This window comes from Salvelinus namaycush, chromosome 30 (genome assembly GCF_016432855.1).
Source record: "Salvelinus namaycush isolate Seneca chromosome 30, SaNama_1.0, whole genome shotgun sequence".
Classification (NCBI taxonomy): Eukaryota; Metazoa; Chordata; class Actinopteri; order Salmoniformes; family Salmonidae; genus Salvelinus; species Salvelinus namaycush.
This window is the reverse complement of record NC_052336.1, coordinates 28,895,321-28,922,826: the sequence shown is the minus strand read 5'-3', so window position 1 is coordinate 28,922,826 and position 27,506 is coordinate 28,895,321. Positions and strand designations below refer to the sequence as shown.

General features: G+C 43.8%; 1 protein-coding gene across 4 annotated transcripts in view; it reads left to right on the top strand.

The window, feature by feature from the left end:
* Positions 1-1,370: 1,370 nt before the first annotated feature.
* LOC120024730 (kinesin-like protein KIFC3) overlaps positions 1,371-27,506 on the top strand; it is a 54,048-nt gene continuing 27,912 nt past the window's right edge. The window contains exon 1 of one of the 4 annotated variants that reach the window (XM_038969004.1): positions 1,371-2,062. Coding sequence is in view for 2 of the 4 variants with exons in the window: in XM_038969002.1 (XP_038824930.1) it covers positions 14,669-15,067 (399 nt within the window). In the remaining 2 variants the exon portion in view is untranslated. Of the gene's footprint in view, positions 2,063-14,158; positions 15,068-18,266; positions 18,399-27,506 lie in introns of those variants that run through there. The other 3 variants (XM_038969002.1, XM_038969003.1, XM_038969005.1) reach the window with 3 other exon arrangements.

The window sequence follows — 27,506 nt, the reverse complement described above, 5'->3', positions numbered from 1 at the left end:
TCCAATCTTACTGAAACTTATTTCACTGTTTGGCCTATCCCTCTGTACTGGTATATCTCTACTACTCTCACCACTCCTCCCCCTTAACCCATCTTCCTCAACTTTCTTCACTGCCTCAGCATATGACAACTTCTGCACTACTGTAACCCTGGAAACCTCAACCTGCCTCTCTCACACGGGACATTTCTGATCCCCAGCCCCATGGACACCCCTACAATTAACACACTCCACTACTTTCCCCAATACTACACATTCCTTTGTCTCGTGCCCTTCTGCACATTTCTCACACCTTGGACCCTCCCTCCTACACACTGCTGCCACATGCCCATAAGCTTGACACCTGTAACATCTTAATGTCTTCGGCACATACGCTCGTACAGGATACCTTATATATCCTATATTTCACTGTCAGGCAAACACTCAACTTTAAAACTCAAAAGAACAGACAATGACCCTTCTGTTTACCCACTCTCGCCACCCTGTCTGCGTCACATCAAACGACGAGCATCATATACACCGGGAATCTTTGCCCTCAGCTGGTCAACGTTTATATCTACTGCCACCCCAGTTATCACTCCTTTCATAAGTGCCCTTCTCTTGAAAACGAAACGATTCACTTTTATTGCCCCCATTCGTTTTGCTTCGAGCGCATTCTCCCTCTGCCCAACAGAAACACAAACAGTTATCATAAGGAGACGTGTACTTGGAAAATGGAGAAGGAATGGAGGGAAAAAAGAGAGGGAGAAGAGGTGTAGAGGGTGAGCTTGAGGCGGATAAAAATGGTGTAAAAAAGGGAGATGGTTTGTCAAAGAAGAATGGTAGAACGTGTAAGCAGAGGGAGCTGAAGACAGGAGGAGAAATGGAAGTGAATGAGGGTGAAGTATCAGAGGTGGTAGGTGCAGTGAAGTTATCGGAGACCGAGGTATGCACCGATGATCAGGATAAAGAAGAGTCTGTGACAGTAGGAGTGACGTTTATGGAAAAAGTGGACTCTTGCCCTTTGGCTGATCCATTTGCGGTTTTACGGTGGGTGAAAAAAGAGTTGGGTCATGTGGAGTCGGTGAGGGTAACTAGAAGTGGTCTAGTGATAATACTGCCGCTCCATCCCAGACACCCATCTTGTACTAGCTTTCTCTAGGGACTCCATTTTCCCCTTCCAGAGTTCTGCTCATGTCCCCAATCTCGTGCTTCCACCCGAGTCCCTATCAACCGGATGTTCCGTTTTTCATGGGAAATGGAAAGAGAGCCTGTGACATAACTTCCGCTTTTGGACGTTAACAAGGCGATACTCCGTCTTAACTCCGCCCCTACATTTATACTGGATTGGTTAAACAGTGCAGAAGATAACCGTCCCCCCCCCATTTTTTCCCGTCAAGACCAGTATGTAGGGGATGTAGTTTCAGGTGTTTATTTTATGCCTGCTCTGTTAGGTTATTGCGGATATACTGTAACTGCATTTCCCGTGTCAAGTATTTTCTTGGATAAACGAGTATAACGTTAAGATATTTACTCCAAACAGTTGAGCGTGATATTGGTCAGCGGTTAAGCAACAATACAACGAGAGAAACATCTGTCAAAAGTCTCTCTCTTTTGGTGCTTTCAAGAAAACTGTGGAGTCGAAAATAACCTAGGTCAAATCATGACATCGGACATTGGGAAAGTGGAAGCTCAGATTAGATGCCCAATTGGATGACTTGGAAGCCCGTAAAAAAAAAATCCCTGTCTGAGCTCGTTTTTTCCCGAGTACATAGTTGTCTTGAACGTAATGATGTCAGAGATGTCCAATTCCGCGTATTTTTTAACGCGGCACTATGTCTGGTCTCTGAAGTGCAGTCAGCTGGTGAATCCACTCCAAGTCGCGAGGAGACTTGACTTTCGGCCTCGGCAACAAATAAACTTATCCACGGAAATATTTGCGCCCCTGAATTCTGGATAGGCTACGAAATGATTTGCACTGCGCAACACAGTCCAACCGCTTTTTGATTGAGACTATTGATGTGAGTTTGATTTATTTGGTAAACTCGGGAATAACAACGGGAGGTTTCGCGTGTTGGACCGAGTGGTAAGAATTGCACTATTTTACTTTTGCACGTTTGCTTTCCATTTCCCCATTTGTATTAAATTGTTTAACATTTGCACACGCGTTTACAAAGTAAGTTGTAGTTACCTTGTCAAAATAATGTTGGATTGTATTAACAATAATGTCAAACCGCGAGTTGCATATTGATTTGGCAGCGTGGTCGTACGGCTCAATTAGTGATATTGACTATGGATATTAGCCTACTTGGCGAGGCGCCCAACACTGACATTGCAGCCCAAAGCCACATTATCAAATTGCTCTGTTTTTGTTTTCGGTGCTTACAGAAAATGGCAACAGAGCACATCCAATTCACTGAAAACAGCTGTGGTTCACACCACACAGCCGTTTCCACGCATGTCAAAAAATACATGTAATCAGCGTTTTTATTTCAATGTTGACCTGTGCGACGGTGAAAGGGGTGTTTGTGTGGTGTGTGTGCGCCGACATGTATGTATGTATGCTCAGCAAAAAATAAACGTCCTCTCACTGTCAACTGTGTTTATTTTCAGCAAACTTAACATGTGTAAATATTTGTATGAACATAACAAGGTTCAACAAATGAGACAAACTGAACAAGTTCCACAGACATGTGACTAATAGAAATGGAATAATGTGTCCCTGAACAAAGGGGGGGTCAAAATCAAAAGTAACAGTCAGTATCTGGTGTGGCCACCAGCTACATTAAGTCCCCCACTCTTCCACCAAGGCACCTGCAAGTTCCCGGGACATTTCTGGGGGGAATGGCCCTCACCCTCCGAGCCAACAGGTCCCAGATGTGCTCAATGGGATTGAGATCCAGGCTCTTCCCTGGCCATGGCAGAACACTGACATTCCTGTCTTGCAGGAAATCACGCACAGAACGAGCAGTATGGCTGGTGGCATTGTCATGCTGGAGGGTCATGTCAGGATGAGCCTGCAGGAAGGGTACCACATGAGGGAGGAGAATGCACAGCGTTGAGATTGCCTGCAATGACAACAAGCTCAGTCCGATGATGCTGTGACATACCGCCCCAGACCATAACGGACCCTCCACCTCCAAAGCGATCCCGCTCCAGAGTACAGGCCTCGGTGTAACGCTCATTCCTTCGACGATAAACGCGAATCTGACCATCACCCCTGGTGAGACAAAAGTGACTCGTCAGTGAAGAGCACTTTTTGCCAGTCCTGTCTAATCTAGCGACGGTGGGTGTGTGCCCATAGGCGATGTTGTTGCCGGTGAGGACCTGCCTTACAACAGGCCTACAAGCCCTCAGTCCAGCCTCTCTCAGCCTATTGCGGACAGTCTGAGCACTGGTGGAGGGATTGTGCAGGGACCCTGGGCATCTTTCTTTTGGTGTTTTTCAGTCAGTAGAAAGGCCTCTTTAGTGTCCTAAGTTTTCATAACTGTGACCTTAATTGCCTACCGTCTGTAAGCTGTTAGTGTCTTAACGACCATTCCACATGTGCATGTTCATTAATTGTTTATGGTTCATTAAACACGTATGGGAAACAGTGTTTAAACCCTTTACAATGAAGATCTGTGAAGATATTTGGATTTTTACAAATTATCTTTGAAAGACAGGGTCCTGAAGAAGGGCCGTTTCTTTTTTTGCTGAGTTTATTACCTGAATGACCTCGAATAACCTGTGCCCTCGCACGTTGACCCTGTACCGGTACCACCTGTATATAGCCTCGCTATTGTAATTTTACTGCTGGTCTTTAATTATTTATTACTTTATTTCTTGTTTTTGTAGATCTTTTTCTGAGAACTGCATTGTTGGTTAAGGGCTTGTAAGTAAGCATTTCACTGTAAGGTCTACACCTGTTGTATTTGGCGCATGTGACAAATAACATTTGATTCGATACATTTTTCCATATTATTACTAGAATCACACATGAGCAATGCCTGTTTATTTTTTTTAAATAAATTAGCAAACATTTCTAAACTTGTTCGTTGTCATTATGGGCTATTGTGTGTAGATTGCTGAGGATTTGTATTTACTTACTCAATTTTAGAATTTAGAATTTAGAAAGGCTGTAATGTAACAAAATGTGGAAAAGTCCAGGGATAGCGAGAGAAAAAAACACGAGATTTCACCTTGGCTTGGGTACATATTTAAAGCCAGCGTGTCAGTTTGAATTGCATGGTCTGGTTTCCATTTTTGTACACGAGCATCCTGAACAGGAGCCCTTGGAGAGAGGGGGAACACATGGAGGCAGTTACGTGGGGTGGTTGTTCTCAGGGTGTGTCTCGTCGGCTTTACAAACCGTGCCAATGAACGGATGTATGATCTAAAAACAGAAGTTGATTTATGAGTTATCCTACTTTCCTGCCAAGTTAGAAAAGTAAAATTTTTTTTACAGACCTGTGTCATGGGACAGTGATCTTGATTTGACTTTGGAGAAGATTTTCAACATGCTGGGTAATGGAGAGCCTGTTCATTTGTTATAAGTCCTGCTTCAGGAATAACTAAGTGTGGGTAACATCCCTCTCTTATTGTTAGAACATTTTATGTCCCAGTCAATGTGGGGGTGACTTATTTTAACAGGACCACTGTTTTTAAAAGCACTCCCAGTTGTTACTGCACCGGAGGGGACTGTGTTTGTAACGTACATACTGCTAGAGCACACACCCACAGACAGTACAGGGACATTCCGTTTTGTTCTGCATGTTCCCTACAGGACCTCTCCTCACGTCATCACTGGCATGGCATTCCAGAGGCAGGAGTCACGAGTAGAACGAACTGACCCTACCCCTCTCTGTTGGACCTGCATAGCTGAGAAAAATGAGACCACTTGAACTCAATTTCGTGTTGATGTGAGGGGAGATGAAGGTCAGAGATGTCTGCTAGGGCTCTGTACCTGTTCGGACTGTTATTGTGGGAACTGCTTAGACAGTTCATATGAGGGACTCTCGTGGAGATGGAGACAATTCTGCCCCCCCCCCCCCCCCCCCCCCCCCTCTCGATCATGGTCCCCCAAGCAAGGTTGGACAAGACACCAGTGTGGGGTGTAGAGACAGAGTAGACACACACACACACAGTCAGTGTGGTTTCCGGGTGGTGGGCTGGGTGAGTCACAGGATGGAAAGAGAATAAGAGACTACTGGTGGAAAATTACATGTTATGCAGAGTGATTATGTAGCTCCAACCGTGTGTGTGTGCGCGCAGCTACTAGCTACACATTAGACAATGTATTCTGTAAATATTTGCCAAAAACACTATGGGGAAATCTGTTCCTAAACATGCCATGTCTGTGTTTGCGCAAATGTGTATGAGCTCGCGCATGGGGATAGTGTTTGTTTGGATCACACAGTCAGTCTCTGGTTTGGTGCTCTATTGTAGGCTGTTTGTTAAATAAGTCCTGGACGGTTTGACTTGTCTGGCTGCAGTAGTGGAGATGATGAGGTTAGGGAGTGGACCCATGATTAGGTTAGGGAGTGGATGGCATGTTGTGACTTCTCCATGCATTCAGGCATTATATAACGGCTCTGATTGGAAGCAGGTTATTGTTGAATGTGAACATTACCAGATAACCAGTAGGTGGTGCTGTTTGCTGCTGTGTCTGTCACACAGATGGACTACAGTCTCTTGGCACTGATGTTGGTTAGCCTACATGGCATGCTCAGGGTAGAAGTTGCCCTTTGGCACAGATCTAGGATCAGCTTATCTTCCCCAAATTCGTTACGGGGTGAATCACAAAACTGACCACGAGGGGGTATATATATATTTTATTTTACTGTCTAGCTTGCTATTATTCACAGATATTAAAGCTAGACAGTCAGGAAGCATCGGACATTCAAAGAACGATGGATAAAGGACTATTCAAAAAAAATAATAATAATAACATTTTGAAAGTGAGGAAATGCAACCAATTTTCAATGCGGCCAACCGGACCTCATCGAAGACCGACTGCGGCCCCTGTGTGCAAATTAGTTTGACACCCCTCATCTAGGGAAACGGACAACTTCATCCTACTGTCTTGCACCCACACAAAGATCATGCTCTTTCTGTAACTAATGTAAATGTTACACGGTGGACCGTTAGTCTCATGGTCATTTCAACACAACTTTTAAATCGGATTAGATTCTGAACAAGAGAAGATGTGGAAAAGACAGCAGAGCCTCAGTTCAGCTGTAGCTAATCTGGCCCAATTAAACGGTGTATGAGAGAGGGGTAGGTGTTATATTAGGAAATGTTCATGCCAAGTTGCCCACAGCGGATTACTGCCTAGCTTCATTTGCATGTTAATGGCTAAAAGACACATTTTAGAAGATGACTAGGCTATTTTAAGTGTGCGCACAGTGGGCTAGCACATTACACCATATCGGGTGTTAAACAAACTGCCTGCGGATCCAATCCAGCCAGCGGGTGGTTTGAGTTTTTTTTTTTTATATCTACCAGTCAAAAGTTTGGACACACCTACTCATTCCAGGGTTTTTCTTTATTTTTTCTATTGTCTACATTGTAGAATACTAGTGAAGACATTACAACTATGAAATAACACATATGGAATCATGTAGTAACCAAAAAAGTGTTAAACAAATCAAAATATATTTAGAGATTCTTTAAAGTAGCCACCCTTTGCCTTGATGACAGTTTTGCACACTCAACCAGCTTCACCTGGAATGCTTTTCCAACAGTCTTGAAGGAGTTCCCACATGCTGAGCACTTGTTGGCTGCTTTTCCTTGACTCTGCAATCCAACTCATCCCAAACCATCTCAAATGGGTTGAGGTCGGGTAATTGTGGAGGCCAGGTCATCTGATGCAGACCTCCATCACTCTCCTTGGTCAAATAGCCCTTAAACAGCATGGATGTGTGTTGGGTCACTGTCCTGTTGAAAAACAAATGACAGTCCCACTAAGCGCAAACCAGATGGGATGGTGTATTTTGCCACCAAAAATCTCACATTTGAACTCATCAGACCAAAGGACAGATTTCCACCAGTTTAATGTCCATTACTCGTGTTTCTTGGCCCAAGCAAGTCTCTTCTTATTATTGGTGTCCTTTAATAGTGGTTTCTTTGCAGCAATTCGACCTTGAAAGCTTGATTCACACGGTCTCCTCTGAACATTTGATGTTGAGATGTGTCTGTTACTTGAACTCTGAAGAATTTATTTGGGCTGCAATTTCTGAGGCTGGTAACTCTAATGAACTTGTCCTCTGCAGCAGAGGTAACTCTGGGTCTTCCTTTCCTGTGGTGGTCCTCATGAGAGCCAGTTTCATCATAGCGCTTGATGGTTTTTGCGACTGCACTTGAAGAAACTTTCAAAGTTCTTGAAATGTTCCGGATTGACTGACCTTCATGTCTTAAAGTAATGATGGACTTGTCGTTTCTCTTTGCTTATTTGAGCTGATCTTGCCATAATATGGCCTTAGCCCTATTTGGTAAAATACAATTTTCTTTCCGCCCCCCCCAAATGATTGGCTCAAACACATTAGGAAGGAAATTCCACAAATTAACTTTTAACAAGGCACACCTGTTAATTGAAATGCATTCCAGGTGACTACCTCATGAAGCTGGTTGAGAGAGTGCCAAGAGTGTACAAAGCTGTTATCAAGGCAATGGGTGGCTACTTTTTGAAGAATCTCAAATATAAAATATATTTTGATTTGTTTAACACTTTTTGGGTTACCACATGATTATACTATGTAGAAAATAGTACAAATTAAAGAAAAAACATTGAATGAGTAGGTGTGTCCAAACTTTTGACTGGTACTGTATGTCTATGGAAGGGGGTAAGGCCTACGAGCCTCCTAGGTTTTGTATTTAAGTCAATGTAGCCAGAGGAGGATGAAGCCAGCTGTCCTCCGGCTACTCCATGGTGCTACCGCAGACAGTGCTGTTGAAGTTACTGTAGACCTTAGTGTATTTTAATCAATTATTTGGTGACATATGAATATATTTAGTATAGTTTTATCTAAAAAGGATAACTTCCACTTTTTTTTTTTTTTTAATGAAATTTCACTGAGGAGGATGGTCCTCTCCAAAATCTTACCAGCGGTCCATTCCAACCGTGTTTGCAATACAAAATTCTTCAGACCTCCAAGGGAGGCATGACAATTATTTGAGGTATGGCAACATGAGACTACAATGCATGAAAATTATAAAATAAAGCACATTCTTTTATAAACAAATGAAATTGTCCTTGAGTTTGTTATCGCTGGTACCACAAATGAATGGTGCACTCATAAGTTTAATGCAACAGCAGTAGGTCTAATAGAAATTGAAATGTTTGTAGGCTACTTGGCACACAAGGGGAATGGAGAACGGTGGTTGAACGTGACGAGAGAGCGGTAGAGCTTACATCGTCACGTACTGTTCAATAGGCCTAAATATCCAATAATTTAATTTATTAAGTAATTATTCAATAATTTAAGGGAAAAACACATTCAAATGCGCATTTTCTATATTTGTGGGTTGGGGTCGGTTGCGGGCCTCATATTTTCACTTCATCACGTTGCAGAGGGATTATTAGCAATTGCGGGTAAACAAACAGCTGACCCGCGCATCTCGAACACACACACCCCTCGTGGGTCAGAGGTGAAGGTCTACGACCACTCATCCCCGTTTTTGGATTTTAGCAGGTCTCTGTTTGCATATCTGAAGCAGCTGTCCCAACAGCCCAAGGTCCCTCTCTCAGCACTCAGCCCTGTGTGTGTGTCAGTCAGAGAGAGAGAGTTTGTGAGAACCTTGTGAGTCTGACTGTTACCGTGGTAGATGCCCAGAAGAGTTGACAAACTGTGGAGATGATACGTTCCGTGTGCCACTCAGTGCTGCTGTTGTTCACATAAAGAGTCCTTTGGCCACGAGCTCATAGTGTAGACCTACAGTATATGCAGTTAAGTCTGGACTGTATGTGTTAATCGGCAGTTTTGTTCGAGTGGGAGTCGTTTTGGCGTGTGAACAGCCATGAGAGGAAGGAACATGTGTCCCATATGTAGCGACAGGCTGCTGACTGAACACTGCCTGTCTTTTTCTCTCTCGCTCTCTAATTCCTTCTCACCCCCACTTCCTTTCTTTCACTCGCCCTGACTCAGACTAAGGATGGATGGGCGTTTGAAATAATGTCACTATTAGAATATTATCAATAAATGTTTTCGGATATCATTTTTTTTAGCACTGTTTTTAACCTGAGCACTGCTACGCGAGGGAGAGACCATGCCGCGCTATTGCTGGAGCAGGTCGTGGGGGAGCTGGGAGCGGACCGAAGGAAGAGAGCGAGATGCAGTAGCCAAGACTAGCTGACTTGTAGCAGCCACATTTGTTATTTCTCATGCCATATACCAGTGCCTGTCTTGATTTGGAGTAGCCTAGAGAAGCTAGCGAGCTACCAAGGCTAATTGCAAGCTAGATGCTGCGCCTTCTCCCCAACCCCATTCAGAGATTGTTAAACAACATCTTACTGTTGGTTGCTCGTTGTAGCCTACTCCTTCTCATTTAACTCTGCTAATGTATAATTCCGTCTTGCATTGTATTAGTTCACTTGCTACACATTGAGCCTTTGACTGTAGCGCTGCTTTGATTGGCCGATAAAAACAAGCTACAGACAGGTGTGAAGGCTGCCGGTCATTTTGTAAAATGTCGTAAAAACTACTTCCAACAGTTTGTTTTTTTTATATTAAGAATGTGTAATGTCATGGTATATCCTTGTAAGTAACAATGTCACATGGATATTTTATTGTATTTAGAAGAGGCCTTTTCATTGTTAAAGTCGATTTATATATGTTTTGCTCAAAAATGAACACTCACAAGTAATGAAATACTAACGTCCATTCGGATATTCGAATATGCCCATCCCTAATTCAGATGGCCTCTAATACCACGTTTGGGTGTTGGGTGACTGAGTTAAATCCTTTACCTAAAGCCCTAAAGTAAAGTGGGGCACATTTCTCCTGTAAGCAGCTTAAACAGCCACACCAGTAGAAATCCACATTTTCAAGCTGAAAGACGATGTCAAAAAGTCCGTTTTAGTCTAAGTATGATACATTTGTGATTTTTAAGTGACAAATCTGTGTGAATGCGGTGTCTTTTCCTCTGATATGACATACAGATCATTTTTAGCCTACTTTTTATTTCAGGGCTGGGTTTTATTTGAACGTTCCCACCCACCAGCATGGTATTGTGTATTAATCACAAACGGCTACAGAGTTATTCCTCTTCGCAACTGAGATGAGCCAAACAGCTTTGTGTCCACCTGGTCGCCTGGAGGTACAAACGTATGCTTTTGCACAATTTTTATCAGAAAATGATCATAAACCATGGTATAATTTTGAAAATGTTCCTTCGCTTTAGCTAGTCTGTATAAAAAAATATATACAGTGAGCTCCAAAAGCATTGGGACGGTGACATTTTTTGTTTTGTTTTCAGCTCTGTACGTTGGATTTGAAATTAAAGAGTGACTATGAGGTTAAAGTGCAGACTGTCAGCTTTAATTTGAGGGTATGTTCATTCATATCGGGTGAACCGTTTAGATATTACAGAACTTTTTGTACATAGCCCCCCCCCCCCCCCATTTTAGGGGACCAAAAGTATTGGAAATTCACTTGTGTATGAAAGTAGTCACAATTTATTATTTGGTCCCATATTCCTAGCACGCAATGATTACATCAAGCCTGTTGGAGGCATTTGCATGTCTGGGGGGTATTATATATTTGCGTCTTAACTTTCTCACTCATCATTATTCATGGTTCATTCAGGACTATCCGTAGTCATGATAGCATCCACAGTTTAGAAACTGTTTAGAAACACATTCTATTCTTTTTTTACAGTAATAGTGACTCCAAAATGACACTACATTGTTTACTATTAATTTCTATTGGGCACAAAATAGTCTGAAACACAAACAGCAAATGCATCCAACATGTCATTTGTCATATGATCATGAGCAAAGTCGTTGTAGCCTATCAGTTCACTTCTTCCCCTGTGAGAAACTTGAGCACAGGCTGACTTGGCTTTGCTGTACCGCAGCCAAAGCCTGCCAGCAGCCTACCTACCATCGTTGCACCATGTCCATTACAATGTAGAAAAACTCATATCAGCCAATAGTTATCCATATTACCGGAACTTCATCTTATTCTTTCAAACTATTTTTTATGGCGGATTCGTGGCCGCAATTTATGAAAGATGCTATGACTTTGGAGATAGGCCAGTGATTTCAATGCTTATTACAAATGCAGCTCCAGAACCAGCTGGCTAATCTTTTGAATACAGTGTAGTGGAAGCTAACGTGCATTTTCTTCTCTGACAAGAAATTATGTTGAAATAGGGGCGTCAACTTCCTCTGCGGGGGGGTTCTTTAAGCCAGGGGGTCTGAGCTACTTAAAATGAGACCAACTCACACACCTGAGATCTCTCGCACGTAGATATACACACACACACACGTTTGCACATTCTCATACTTTAGCACATTCTCTCTTTCAACTGTCTCTTTCACACACACGTTCTCACTCACTTCTAGGCCAAGGGTAAATGTTTGTTGACTTCCTGGTTGACTCTGTATAACACCACACCACGTGTCCCACTGTAATTGTTTTGATTTGTCTCTGTAATGTAGGCTGAGATTATGGTTCTTTAATACACTGGAAACAAATCTGATCACTCCACCCATGCCTTATCAGCTTTATGGTTTGATTCAAACGTATCAGCCACTTAACCTGCTATTGAACCTCCGACCTTGTTTACTAGTCTCTCTCTCTCGGTGGCCTTTCTTCGGTGTAAGGGTTTATTGTGTGTGGAGTAGACGGGTCTATTCTGCACTGCCCAATGGTACAGGTCTAAAATGGTGGGGAGATTCTAATGCAATCTTTTTTTGTTATTCAGGTGACTTCATGTGGTTGCTCAGCTGGCCTGCCACATGCCATGTATTGTCATGGGTCCCTGAAAGTGCAATGTTGAGTCCCACGAGAGGGCTGATTTTTAATTTGGGCCAAAAGGGTGTGGGTAGATTGTGTTACCCAAGTGGTCTGTTGGAACACATTTTGGAGTAATATTTGGACATTCCTAATTGGTCGAGGAGATTGGGGCGTCGTAATCTGTCTAGCGATCCAATAGTTGCGAGTTTGCACCGGGGACAGCCGTAGCATTTTAGCTAACCTTTATTCTAAACTTAGGCCAATTCAGCTAACCTGCTATGGAAATTTCCCTGACATTTTGTCGTTTTAGTTCCTCTAAACTTGTACGTAAATTAACATAACCTTTGGTGGAACTAACAACTAATGTAAATCCTCCCCATAATCCTCCTTTGTTATGGCGCAACAAGCAACCTAGTCTCAGAGATGGATGTATAGTAGGGAAAGGGGGATACCTAGTCAGTTGTCTAACTGAAATGTGTCTTCCGCATTTAACCCAACCCCTCTGAATCAGATAGGTGCGGGTGGATGCCTTAATCGACATCCATGTCTTCGGTGCACGGGGAATACTATACATCCTCCAAGATTGTATTATAAATTACATAATCCAATTCGTATGCTATTGTACGACCGGGTAAGATTTATGATACTATTTGTCCTATAATTCGTATGATATTGTATATCAGCTATTCCATTCATAATGTTACCTAACATAATATATCATACTACATGGAGTGTCACAGATTTAGGAACAGAATAATGATTACCCTGAGACCACGTTGACTTGGTGGGTCACAAAACTGGATTGGGTCACTGCTAAACCGTTTTTGGATTCATTCAGTCATAGTGCCTTATGCATTGTGTGTACTAGCTCATCCTAGCCAGCCTCCTTTCTGGTGTCCCCTCCCCAAGTGTATGTGTGTGTGTGTGTGACCTGTCCCATCCCGTCCCCTTCATTAGGATCCTGAAAGTGACCACTCAAGCGGAAGACTTCTCCTTTGTCCCCATAGGACCATGTTAGCCTCGAGAACCACTCCATGTTTACAGTATGTCACAGAACAGGAAACCAGAACTGTGAATGTCCAGGACCGTTGGGTACAAAGTGACCGCAGTGACCTCGCTGACTGCCTTGGACGGCGCATCACGATTCAACCGCCGTGATCGACACTGTCAGTTCCCATTGTGGCTTGGTTCCATAGCTGCACGGTTGCCATGGCATTACCATGCAGGACTGTCACGTACCAGGAAGACGGTCAGGCATACAGGACACCAACTAACAAGGTCGCCTCTCAGAGCACAGAGATCAGTTTGAATTGATAGGGTGGAACTCCAAACGGATGCAGGTGGGAATTTTTTTTGTTTTTTTTGTTTACTCTTTCCACTCAGTTGGTATTGCTTTTTTCATCCATATCAATAGTGTATTATGTGTTACATCACCAGCGCATGGCCGGCTCTGTCCCATGCCAGCGCTTATCCCGCAGCGACAGATGGACAGAACACAGGGAGGGAGGGTGAGAGAGAGGGTGGATGAAGATACTTTCTCTCTTTCTGGAGAGTTGCAGAACAGCACATGATAGGGCAGAACTCGGTGCATGAGTGGAGAGAGAGAGAGAGATGGAGAGCGACTGAACAAGGGAAGAGGTATAGATATCGCCCCTCTCTCTGTCCAGAGACTTTTCAGGGAGGACGGGACAGTCCCCCGGCTGTCTGCAGCAGGAAGAGGGAAATGGGAGAGGCAATACTAAGGACCTGTTGATTATTTACACCATCCTGGACTGGGCTGTAAAAACCAGTAAATTAGCAGGGCAGAGGAGGATGAATCAAGAGACATTCGTACACTGTTGGATGTTTGTGCAAGCGTTTTGGATGTGTGTGTGTGTGTGTTTGTAAGGGTTTGGGTGTGTGTGTGTGTTGAGTGAGTTATCTGCTTGTGATCCTGCTTTTGTGTAGATTTAATAATGACTAGTTCTGTGTATGGTTGATGGTCAAGGTATGTATCTGTAGTTACCTGGAGAGACTGAGCCAGGAGTCTGCTCCGGTGGGTTTGGGTTACCTGAGCTTCACCGGCTTGGCAGCGGGACAGCAATCACCTTTACAATAGGACAGGGTCCAAAACCTTATCGTTGTTCTGAGGAACTGTAAAGGTGGTGTGTTTCAAAGATGTGTGTAGTTCTGTGGAAGTGTTGTCTCGGAGTGGGAGGGGCCAGGAGAGGCACAGGGACAGAGTTGACACAGGTGAGATATAAAAGCAGGTGTGTGTGACTGTGTGCATGTGAGGATCACACTCACTCACCTCTCGTCCATTGGCGTCTGCTGACCAGAGAACAGACTTGGGGATTATCGGACAGTTGATGAGCTTTAGGGCACTGCCATTGTCCAGGGGATCAACACACACACAGGAGAACTTTTGAACTTGGCTGCAGTACAGATTGTACAGTACAGACATTTATAGTACAGGACAGAACTTTGGAACTGTTCTCACTGTGGATACGCTTGTTGCCATCTCTCGCACTCAGTCTTCAGCTCTCCAACTGATGACAACTCTGCAAGGACTCAGACCACAGAAGATACGCCTGGAGCTCTGACTGACATTCACAACTACACCTCAACAACAATGGAAACCCTCCTTCATAACAGCTTATAAGCTATCATAACAACCTGTGGATCTTCAACAGTTCCTGTTCCATTCAAACAAAGGAGACCTTGTTTGTGGGAGAACGGAGCGAACCAACCTGCCAGTCTCCACGGGGGGGATCATGTACGTGCTTTGCACCCTGGTGGTACTGAGTATCCACAGCCTCTTTAAGAGCCGACACAAGGCCCTGGAGCCCGGCGACAAAGAGGCTGGGGATGGGGCCACTTTGCCTGTGGACAAGGCCCCTCCGCTGGGGGAGGGAGGCAGGGTAAGGGACCCCGGGCCTGGAGGTCTTGGAGGGGGTGTGGGGCCCAGGGAGAGAGGGATGACTGTAGCCCTCTCTCGGGAGAAGAGGCAGAGGGCTGTAGACAGGAAGGCTGCAGGCTGCAACTGCACAAACAAACGTAGAGGTGACCGGGAACTGCGCTGCAGCCAGGGCAGGCTGGGATGCGGAGGAGGCAGCCTGGACAGCAGAAAACCGGACAGCAGAAATGTGCCGGACAGCAGAAAACAATTGCAGGTGAGAGGAGGGAAAGACTGGGATAGAGGGTGTTTTGAGAAAGGAGTAGAGAGGGATGGGGTGAGGGCATGCGAAGGAGAACAGGAGGGTGGGGGGGAGGGGTGTGCCTAGATGTGCAAACCAGCACGTAGGCACAGGTATGTTTGTAATGCCATGCCAGTCTCACAGACACAGATAAGAAACCAATCTAATTAATCAAGTACCAATCATAAATATTGTGGTACAGAAGTCCTGAGGTTGAAAATTTGATTCCAGATTATGTTGGAAGTCCTTTTTAATGAGAAGCAGCCACCATGTCGGTTTAGTTTTTATGTAATTATGTGCTTGTGTGACTGAGTTGGAGAGAGAATCGAAGCGCTGCTCCAGCAGTCTTAACCTTTCTGGGCTAATGAAAGAATGTGGGCTGCAGTTTATGCGTGATTATGGACCTTGGCAGTTCACCAGTGATTACCTTGAGGTTCACATTAGTAAGGAATGTGATGACCGTAGCCCATTCCTACTTCCCGACCTCTCACTTGGGTGTGTATAGCCAAATAGATTTTCCTGCCCTCCATCTCTCTCCTTTTCCCTTATTCTGAAAAAATTGTCACCCTCCTGACTTTCTTAATTTAACCCTCCCCCTGCATCCTTTTTTCCCTTCTCCCTTCTCTCTAACCTACCTGTTCCATTGCATAGTTGTGATGTAGCTAGCTTTCATTATCCCACATTAGCATTGGAGGTAAAAGCCCAGTCAAATCCCCTCCTAACCTGCTGACTATATACCTATTGGTGGTATGAGAAATTAGTAATGGCAGTTTGCGTGCTGATGCTAAAATGGGCCGTAATGTCCTTGCATTCCGGGGGAAATGGATTCAGATCATTGTTTATGTAACCATGTTGTTAATCTGAGGACAGCAACACTCTCTCTGCTCTGTGTGTTTCGGGTGAAGTGGGCTTTAATCCCTCACAATGCTATAATTCTGGCTGTTGGTCCAATGACGCATCATAACCTTCACCTAGGGCTTGGCGATATGGCCAAAATATCATATCACGGTATTTATTTATTTTTTAAGAAATTGGACTGTATGACAGTATTTTATGTTTTTGAATAATAGAAGTTTATAAATTTGCTTTATGAGTAGTGCGTACTTCAACCCAAAACAAATTTCTGCATTTCCTGCACTCATTTGAGATCATTTCCACACTACCACGTAGGGCTGCACGATATGGGCAAACAATCTGATTTGACTTGCGCTTTAGAGCAAAACACTTGGTGTAATCATGGAAATAGAATGTATGCAGTGTTTGACATGACAAAGAAAAAATGCCACGGACTAGTTATTGTGACAGGGTAGGAACCAAAGTGTTGATAATTGTTTCCTAGGGGACCCTATAATTTTTGGCTACATTGAATGTTTTCTCTTGGCTACTTCATGTAGCTAACATATTCATGCTTCACGTATTCCTTTTTGATTTGGAAGATACTGCTGCACAAACATGCTGATTTAGGACTATACCATCACTGCTATTTTTAGGCTGTATATTTATTAGCTAGCTAGCCAGCCAGGTAACAAACGATTAGCATTAGCGGCTAACAAGATTTAGGCCCAACTTCCTAAGAATAGACAAACTAGCTGTTTGCAGATGTAAGAAACACAAACGTATAGTGTAATTATAGAACGCCAGTGGATTTATATTAAGAAGCAAAGTGAAAGCAGTGTTGTTGTCATCAACATTGTTGCATGTGATGCATTGAACGTGTAGACTGAACACAAGTGCCTCGTTGTCGAGGAACAACAAATGTGTTCCGTGAGTGACGGGGTGGGGATAGGTCTGTGTGGAAAGCAGCATGTAGAGAGAGAGAGAGAGGAGAGTGATGACTCAAGCAGCGAAGTAAACTATGAAAGTGACGTTACACACGGCATATCACATTTAACAAACAAAACAATCAAATGCGTTATAGAAGGTAAAGTTTTTAAAAAAATGAACTGCTCTGTGCATCAATACCGGTATATTGTAAAATACAGAATACCGCCAGCCCTACCTTCACGCCACCCAGTCACCCAGTCTCTCTTAACCCCATTCCCCACTCTCCTGGTCATAGGGAGGGCCCTCTCTCTGAATCACCCTCATTTTGACATTTGTCCCTGTAAATCCCCAAACAACGCTTTGGTTACACAACTAAGACTTTGAGGGAACGCTAAGGAAGGTCGATTAAGTAACATTATCACAGAGGGAGCATGGTCACTGTGCAGGCATCTGATGTCCTCTACATTCAACATCTACAACATGATTAATAAGTAAAGGACAAACTACACCAGGAACTTGAGTGTTCTGATAACGCTAGAAGAATGCCTTGCAAATGTTGTGTTCATGTTTTACCGTTGTGCTCATGAAGCGGGGTACCTGAGCCAAGGTATAGTGTGTTTCATCTTTAATTCCCTGCGGAACAGCGACTACCCTGAGAACACCTTCTGTGTGTGTCTGCTAGTTTTTCTATACACACACACACCAGCCTTTACCTCAGTTTCCCTCAGTATGAGTAGTCACACAGACCTGGCCTAGAAAACTCCATTACCCAGCAGCCTCTAGGGAGGAGGGAGGAGGGAGGGGCTCTGGCTTGAGTGTTAGTGAATTGTCAGTGAAGCAGCTCTCACACACGGTGTAATTTACAGTACTACTTTTTTGGATCAATATACCTTTGAGCAGTGGCAGCCATTGGAGACCATATGTTCTTTGTGTGTGCATATTGCAGAGACCATATGTTCTTTGTTTGTGCATATTTCAGTGTGTACTTTTAGTTACACTGTATGGCTTAGGAACAAGTGTATGGCTTAGGGACAATAACAGAGTGTGTGTGTGCCCTTGTTACAAGAGCCATTTGGCCTTTTAAGTAATTAAGGATGTGCGGAGACGGGCAATGGTGTGTTTTGTAAACGCATACGTGCACATACACACACACACACACACACACACAGTTCTCTGTTAAATATTGCAGGCAGAGGGAAGAGAGCTGAGAAGAGCCACGCTTCATTTGTGGCTGAAATATTTATTTCTCCGCAGGAGCGCGAGGGGGAGCGATAGAGGGAGGGGACTGGAAGATGGAGAGCGAGACGGAGAAAGGGAGGGGGAAAGAATGAGGGTGGCTACAGGAGTGAAATGATGCTGGCTCTGATTCTGCTGTTACTAAGGAACGGAGAGAGGGTGCAGTGTTAGAGAAGGGGGTCTGGCTGGTGACTGAGCTCTCGCCGTGGGTGTGTGTTGATCTGCGAGTGTGTGTTTTTACGCCGCGTAAAGATGGTCTCTACGGCGATGCAGGGATGATCAGGACACAGAGACCGCAGGGTGGGAGGTGAGTACCCTAACGATCAAGAAAAAAGGAATGGATAGATGGGTGGGTGAGAAATGGAGAGAGAGGAAAAAGAGGGGGGAAGAGAGGAGGGGGACATGGTGTGCGAGGTAGCCACTAGGATTAGACGGAGAGAAAGAAAAAGGGATAGAATAACTGCAGGAGAAAGAGAGAAAGGGCTGTTATAGTATTGTTTTTCCTGGAATGTTGTGTTTCCCTGTTGTTGACTGAGGGTCCCTGTATGGTCTCCTTTTCCATCTGTCTTTGTTAAGGTTTGTCTTTGTTAAGATTGTTACCATATCTAGTAATCCCAGTCCATATGGTGTCATGCTGATGAATTGATCTCAACCTTATTCTGGTGCATTGGTTTTTTTTCCGATCCATGTTAGTGTTGGTAGTAAACACAATCCTGACCCTCCCAAAGCTGTGTTATGTTGAGCAGACAGGTTCTGACACTTGACGCATGGTGAAAGCAGATTCCTTCTGTTCGAGTCCTGCGCTCGCTCTGTCTGGCAGGCTATGTCTATCCTGTCTATCCTTTCTGTCTCAGGCTATGTCTATCTCCTTGTCCGCTAGCAGCATTTTAGCTCCAGACTTATGCGCTATCTGTCTAGTCTGTGTTTTATAAATGTGCAATGAACATAAAAAAGACTCATTTATATAAGGAATTGGTGACTCGTTCTCATTCTGAGAAACGAGCGTCGTCTTATCCAGGTAGGCCACTTGATTTCAACATCTAAACAAAGTGAACAGGCCGTGTTGTACAAACAGTTGGAGATGGAAAGGAGGGTGTATTCATAGCAGCTCAACTGTTCTAACTTGTTATCAAGCAAATAGATTAGCTGGCTACTCACTAGCATGTGGGCTTGTGATTGTTTGAGACCTACAGTGTGTTAAAGGAAATTCCACCCAAAAACGATCTATTGGTATTTGCTTCCTTAGTCCATTGTTGTAGTCCCAAAATGTTTTGCATGTCAGCAATCCAGTTTTCAAGACTGACTCTCGAAATACAGCCAGTACGATGCGGTTTCTTGACAACTTGATTGCTGAAACAATGGACTAATGAAACAAATACCAAAATATAGTTTTGGGCTGGGGTTTTCCTTAAATTTTCTAAAATGCCTGCTACAAGAAGTTGGTCGTTATTAGCAGGTTAGTGTTTTTTGTAATGAATCTTGTTCTGGAGGCAGCTCTGCAGAGTGGTCACTAGCTGGCACAGCCACAAAGTCATAAAATCTGAAAACCTAACCCTAACCACATTGCTAACCCTAATGCTTAACCTTAAACTAAAGGGACACTTTTGGATTTCGGCAATGAAGCCCTTTATCTACTTCCCCAGATTCAGATGAACCAGTGGATACCCTTTTTATACAATACTTCTGCATGCAGTTTAAAGGAAGTTGCTAACTAGTGTTAGAGCAATTGTTAACTAGCGTTAGCGCAATGACTGGAAGTCTATAGGTAACTGCTAGCATGCAAGTAGTTACCGTAGACTTCCAGCCATTGTGCTAACTGTAGTTAGTGTTGGCTTGCAAAATTACCTCCAACTTCCTTCATTACTGGATGCAGAGACATACAAATGGTATCCATGAGTTCATCTGACTCTGAGGAAGTAGATAAAGTGCTACATTGCCAAAATCCCAAAGTATCCCTTTAAGACCAAAAAGCAAATTTTTTGTTTTTATGAATTTTTACAAAATAGCCAATTTTGACTTTGCAGCTGGCCTATCTAAGGGAAAATCACTCAGTTCTGCCTCCAGGACAAGACTCATGACAATAAAAGTCAACCTGCTCATTATTAGTGCATGGTTCTGGTTAAATTTGTAACAAAAAATGTCATTTTCATAGACTTGAAAGCCAGATCAGTGATTATTGCAAAAAAGCAGGTTAAACTATTTTGATAAAATAATTTAATTATTACTTATGGTTGTGGAAGGCTTATTTATTCACTTATATATATATATATATAAAATAAATGTTTTAATCGAGATGATTTTCAGGCCATATCGCTAAGCTCTACTTCAAGGGGGGTGCTTCAGGCCATCTGACTGTACAGTAGGAGCTAGACAGTGACATACTGCCTGACCACGGGAAGCTTGTGCTGTCAGAGACTCCCCATAGCCCAGTGTGTTTAAATAATGTATGTTATAGGCTGGTAAATTTAGAGAGCTCTTTGTTAGTGATACAAAGCCCTTGTCTCGCTCTCTAGGAGCACTACAACAGTCCTCATAATTGGGGTCTGTAAAAGCCCCCATTACAGGGCAGTGAAAGCATAGTGAAATGTGTTTTGTTATTATTCAAATTCAAACTTCATAACTCAAATCAGGAATGTTCCACTAAACAGGGCTTTATGGTTCCCAGGAAGAGCGTGCTCAGACAGTGCATGGATCTGTAGTTGTGTTAGACTGAAAGTGCTCGCCACACAATGAGACTGAGAAAAGGGGCTTGCTGGTCGACTGTTTCTCTTTTCCTATTTTCATAGCCATGAACGGTCTTTGTTTATTTGCAATATTTTTGACTGTAGTCTATTTAAAGTTTAGTGTGCCTGGTGTTTTTCATTCTATGGTCCTCTCCCTGTTGTCGTAGCAGAAGGACACAAATAGCTTCCGTCTATGTAGCCCTGAGGGAAACACGGATTCAACACACACATACATGTCCCATATCACGCAGATTAGAACATGTCACTCATACAGTACCAGTTAAAAGTTTGGACACACCTACTCATTCAAGGGTTTTGCTTTATTTTGACTATTTTCTACATTGTAGCATAATAGTGAAGACATCAGAACTATGAAATAACACATGGAATCATGTAGTAACCAAAAAAGTGTTAAACAAATCAAAATATTTTATATTTGAGATTCTTCAAATAGTCACCCTTTGCCTTGATAACAGCTTTGCACATGCTTGGCATTCTCTCAACCAGCTTCACCTGGACTGCTTTTCCAACTGTCTTGAAGGAGTTCCCACATAAGCTGAGCACTTGTTGGCTGCTTTTCCTTCATTCTGCGGTCCGACTCATCCCAAACCATCTCAATTGGGTTGAGATTGGGGGAATGTGGAGGCCAGGTCATCTGATGCAGCACTCCATCACACTACTTCTTGGTCAAATAGCTCTTACACAGCCTGGAGGTGTGTTGGGTCATTGTTGAAAAAACTAAATGATAGTCCCACTAAGCACAAACCAGATGGGATGGCGTATTACTGCAGATTGCTGTGGTAGCCATGCTGGTTAAGTGTGCCATGAATTCTAAATAAATCACAGACCGTGTCACCAGCAAAGCACACCAACACCGTAACACCACCTCCTCCATGCTTTACAGTGGGAAATACACATGCGGAGATCATCCATTCACCCACACAGCATCTGTTCATACATACAGTTAAAGTTGGAAGTTTACATACACTTAGGTTGGAGTCATTGAAACTAATTTTTCAACTACTCCACAAATTTCTTGTTAACAAACTATAGTTTTGACAAGTCAGTTGTGTCATGCACAAAGTACATGTCCTAAGTAATTTTTCCAACTGTTTACAGACAGATTATTTCACTTATAATTCACTGTATCACAGTTCCAGTGGGTCAGAAGTTTACATACACTAAGCTGACTGTGCCTTTAAACAGCTTGGAAAATTCCAGAAAATGATGTCATGGCTTTAGAAGCTTCTGATAGGCTAATTGACATAATTTGAGTCAATTGGAGGTGTACCTGTGGATGTATTTCAAGGCCTACCTTCAAACTCAGTGCCTCTTTGCTTGACATCATGGGAAAATCAAAAGAAATCAGCCAAGACCTCAGAAAATAAATTGTAGACCTTCACAAGTCTGGTTCATCCTTGGGAGCAATTTCCAAACGCCTTAAGGTACCACGTTCATCTGTACAAACAATAGTACGCAAGTATAAACACCATGGAACCACGCAAACGTCATACCGCTCAGGAAGGAGACGCGTTCTGTCTCTTAGAGATGAATGTACTTTGGTGCGAAAAGTGCAAATCAACCCCAGAACAGCAGCAAATGACCTTGTGAAGATGCTGGAGGAAACCGGTACAAAAGTATCTTTATCCACAGTAAAACAAGTTCTATGTCGACATAACCTGAAAGGCCACTCAGCAAGGAAGAAGCCACTGCTCCAAAACCGCCATAAAAAAGCCAGACTACGGTTTGCAACTGCACATGGGGAGAAAGATTGTACTTTTTGGAGAAATGTCTTTTGGTCTGATGAAACAAAAATAGAACTGTTTGGCCTTAATGACCATCGTTATGTTTGGAGGAAAAAGGGGGAGGCTTGCAAGCCGAAGAACACCATCCCAACCATGAAGCACAGGGGTGGCAGCATCATGTTGTGGGGGTGCTTTGCTGCAGGAGGGACTGGTGCACTTCACAAAATAGATGACGTCATGACATCAACATCTCAAGACAGCAACATCTCAAGACATCAGTCAGGAAGTTAAAGCTTGGTCGTAAATGGGTATTCCAAATGGACAATGACCACCAAGCATACTTCCAAAGTTGTGGCAAAATCGCTTAAGGACAACAAAGTCAGGGTATTTGAGTGGTCATCACAAAGCCCTGACCTCAATCCTATAAAAGAATTGTGGGCAGAACTGAAAAAACGTGTGTGAGCAAGGAGGCCTACAAACCTGACTCAGTTACACCAACTCTGTCAGGAGGAATGGGCCAAAATTCGTCCAACTTATTGTGGGAAGCTTGTGAAAGGCTACCTGAAACGTTTGACCTAAGTTAAACAATTTAAAGACAATGCTACCAAATACTAATTGAGTGTATGTATACTTCTGACCCACTGGGAATGTGATGAAAGAAATAAAAGCTTAAATAAATAATTCTCTCTACTATTATTCTGACATTTCACATTCTTAAAATAATGTGGTGATCCTAACTGACCTAAGACAGGGAATTTTTACTCTGATTAAATGTCAGGAATTGTGAAAAACTGAGTTTAATTGTATTTGGCTAAGATGAATGTTAACTTCCGACTTCAACTGTGTATATATATATATATATATCTCGCTCGCTCGCTCACTCTCACTACCAAAAGTATGTGGACACATGCTCGTCGAACATCTCATTCCAAAATCATGGACATTAATGTAGAATTGGTCCACCCTTTGCTGCTATAACAGACCACACTCTTCTGGGAAGGCTTTCTGCTAGATGTTGGAACGTTGCTGCGGGGACTTGCTTCCGTTCAGCCACGAGCGTTAGTGATGTCGGGCACTGATGTTGGGCGATTAGGCCTGGCTCACAGTCGGCGTTCCAATTCATCCCAAAGGTGTTTGATGGGGTTGAGTACAGGGCTCTGTGCAGGCCAGTCAAGTTCTTCCACACCGATCTCGACAAACCATTTCTGTATGGACCCCGCTTTTTGCACGTGGTCATTGTCGTGCTGAAACAGGAAAGTGTCTTCCCCAAACTGTTGCTACAAAGTTGGAAGCACAGAATCAGCTAGAATGTCATTGTATGCTGCTGTAGATCTCCCTTCACTGGAACTAAGGGGCCTAGCCCCAGACCATTATTCCTCCTCCACCAAAATTTGCAGTTGGCACTATGCATTGGGGCAGGTAGTGTTCTGCTGGCATCCGCCAAACCCAGATTTGTCTTTCGGACTGCCAGATGGTGAGCGTGATTCATCACTCCAGAGAACGCTTTTCCACTGCTCCAGAGTCCAATGGCAGCGACATTTACACCCCTCCAGCCGAAGCTTGGCATTGCGCATGGTGATCTTAGGCTTGTGTGCGGCTGCTCGACCATGGAAACCCATTTAAATAAACTCTCGACGAACAGTTCTTGGGCTGACGCTGCTTTCTGAGGCAGTTTGGAACTCGGTAGTGAGTTTTGCAACTGAGGACGGACGATTTTTAGATGACGGTGCCGCGTTGAAAGTCAGTGAGCTCATTCTACTGGCGATGTTTGTCTATGGAGATTGCATGGATGTGCGCTCACTTTTATACACCTGTCAGCAACGGGTGTGGCTGAAAATAGCCGAATCCACTAATTTTGAAGGGTTGTCCACGTGTGTGTGGACATGTCCAATCAATTGAATTATACCCCAGGTGGACTCCAATCCAGTTGTAGAAACATCTCAGGGAGGATCAATGGAAACAAGATGCACCTGAGCTGAATTTCGAGTCGCATAGCAAAGGGCCTGACTCCTTATTTGTATTTTTTCATTGTGCTAGTTAGAGGATTGTATAGAGCTATTATTGTTTGATAGTTTATCAATTTGAACTGTTTGTTTTGTATAGGCAGTAGGGGATTACAGGTTAGCTGGTAGAGCTGAGAGTCTTAACTGGAGCTGGGCTAGTGAGATTCACGTACTGTGGAGAGGAAGAGAGTAGGGAGGGATACTCTGAGGATACACTCAAATGGAAGGAGACCGATAAGAGGGCCGAAAATACTTGAGGGAGGGATATACAAACAATAAGAGGGAGAGAGAGAGGCGGCGGGGGGGTTCTCATCATATCCTCTCTGCTTTATGCTAAGCCCTTCCTCTGTGCTGTCATCAACTATTAGAATGCTAAGAGTGAGGCTAAACGCTAGCTAAAGTAGAATAGAGTTAAGGGGGGAGAACGTGCAACAGTAGCTCCTCACAGTATATCACAGCTAGCCATTCCCTCCTGTCCTCCCCCTGTTCCTCAACATTAGTCTCCCACACAACACACATTGATATCACCAACTGTACTAGGGTCATGTTGTTTTTGCAGTATTCCTGGTGCATAGAGTAGACAGCTGATACTATAGAAGGCAGAGTGCCGACAGGAGTGTGTAACCATATCCTATACGCCGTGCCTTGCGCTCAAAGAACCATGGGGAGCGTGGTCACTGTGGTAACCTAGAAACCTGACGCGCGTCAGGCGTGCGTGTCTGTTTCTGTGAGGACAATACCTTGGAAGCAGTAAATATCTAGATTAGCTGAATGACTTTGCTATTTTTATTTCCACCCCTTATGGGGCTGGCAGAGAACTGCATGAACCAAAAAGGCACGCACAACTCTATACCGTATCACAAGCTCAGTGTAAACGTTGCCTTTTAACCATAGATCTACACGATGATATCGCATTACCTTGCCTCTACAGACTCCTTTTCTACTACCTAGGAAAAGCCACAGGGGGTGTCTGAGCTCACTGGAGCTTTGTAGTAATGAGATTGCTTTTCATTTTGCTGGCACTACTGTCTAAGCAAAGTGTCAGGGATGTTATAGTCTGTGCTGTGAATATAGAGAGTAGAAAGAGTGGAAATTAGGTGAGCGAGAGGAGGGAAGGAAGCAAAGATCGAAAAGCCACCCATCTTTCTCCTGCAGTCATAGGGGGAGAAACAGTGGGTCGGGGTGGACAAGGGGAGGCAAGTGAGGACAAAATCCCTAAAGTGACCACCCCAGCCTTCCCAATGTTGACATTCTTGCTCCAAGGTCAGTTTTGGATTCCCCCCTAATGCAAAAAGCTAGGATTTGAAGATAGATCCCTGGGGATAGATCTGATCCTAGATCTGTGGTTAGGGACAACTTGTGTAATAAAGGAGGCCATCTGTTGTGGGGTTTAAAGGATTATGGGTAAATGAGTGTAGGAGGTAGAGGTTGCCTCTTACCACTGGTCCAGGGTAAGGTATTATTTAATCAGCCTAATGGTTTAGGTTAGGTTGGGGTGTTAAATACTCTGATCTTAGATCAGTGGCTAATGGCAACGTCCATTCTGCGTTTCCTGTGTCTTTGTGGGCGGGGCCTAACCTTGTCCATACCGCTGGTAAACAGCTACTGCCTGTCACTACGGATACCGCTGTCTTTCTGTGGATACCGTGCGTGTGTGTGTGTGTGGTCAGATGGTAGAGTGAGGATGTTATGATGGCCGTCAGGCCTGGGGAAGGGGCTGCATGTGTGTTTACGTTGTATTTAATTTGTAGTTATTTGGAATACATAGGCGTGTAAGAGTGGTCACATGGTACTGTTTGGGTCTGTTGTTCTGGCTTTAGGAGGGCGACTGCCGCAAGGGCCAGGGGCTAAGGGGCAGGCAGGATGATTGGCTGGATGGGATCTCTGATCAACAAACACTGGCTCGATCGAGACCAAGACCACTACTACACACAGGAGCACATTCCCTTCGGAGTCGCACAAAGGGTATGGATTCATTCAGGGACACAGGGTTGGTTCTCAGGCTATGTATAGACTGAAGGTAAAGTCTGATATACACACACTATGGGAGGGTAGATGGAGGCCCAGAGTATGGGCCAGTTCATTTGGTCCATCTCCGTAGTCTGACCTGAAGACACGTGACTGGTGACAGCAACTCCGTAGATTAGGCATTTTCTTTTTAGCTGTCCAGTTTCATCACACCAGTGTACATGAAGGAAATACGATGAGGAGAGGAAAGGAAGACCCATCAGACTTGAGATCCAGCCATGGACTCTGGATTCCAGATAGACCCTATTTGGATCAAGGACAGAACTTAGTATAGTACTGTGGCTATTGTAGCACGTATTTGAAGAACTTTGAGGACCTTTTGTACGGTAAACCTCTGTTCTGGATATTCTGCTGTGGTAAACAGTACAAGATACAGAGCATTGATGAACACACACACACACTTGCTGAAGTCTTTGTGTACAATAGAACACAAGGAACTGCATGTACGTGTACAGTACTTTGGGGAACTTCCCGCTGTGCGAGATTAGACTAGCTAATACAGCGGCTTTGGACTGGACCTGCTGACCCACCACCTCTCCGACAGAACGGTCAACTCTGGGTTATGGTCAATACAACCACACACACAGGCTGAACCAGACTGACCACATGATCCATGACAATGACTCTTCAGTGGTCACAGATTCACACAATCATGGGACTCACCAAACACGCAGGTGTGAGTTTGACGTTTCTGCAAGGTTCTTTGTGCAGGCATTGCTATATTTGCACACTGGGTGCATTCACATGTATTGTATCCCCCTCTAATGTGTAGCTTGAATAGAGTTGAATAGTGTTGATGTGGCTTGTGTGTGTGTGGTGGGAGTGTTATGTATACTGTACTGTAGTTGACTAGTGTTTTCTTGCTGTGTTTGTGTGGTGGTGTAGTACAACATGGAATATAGAGTTGAAGAGACAG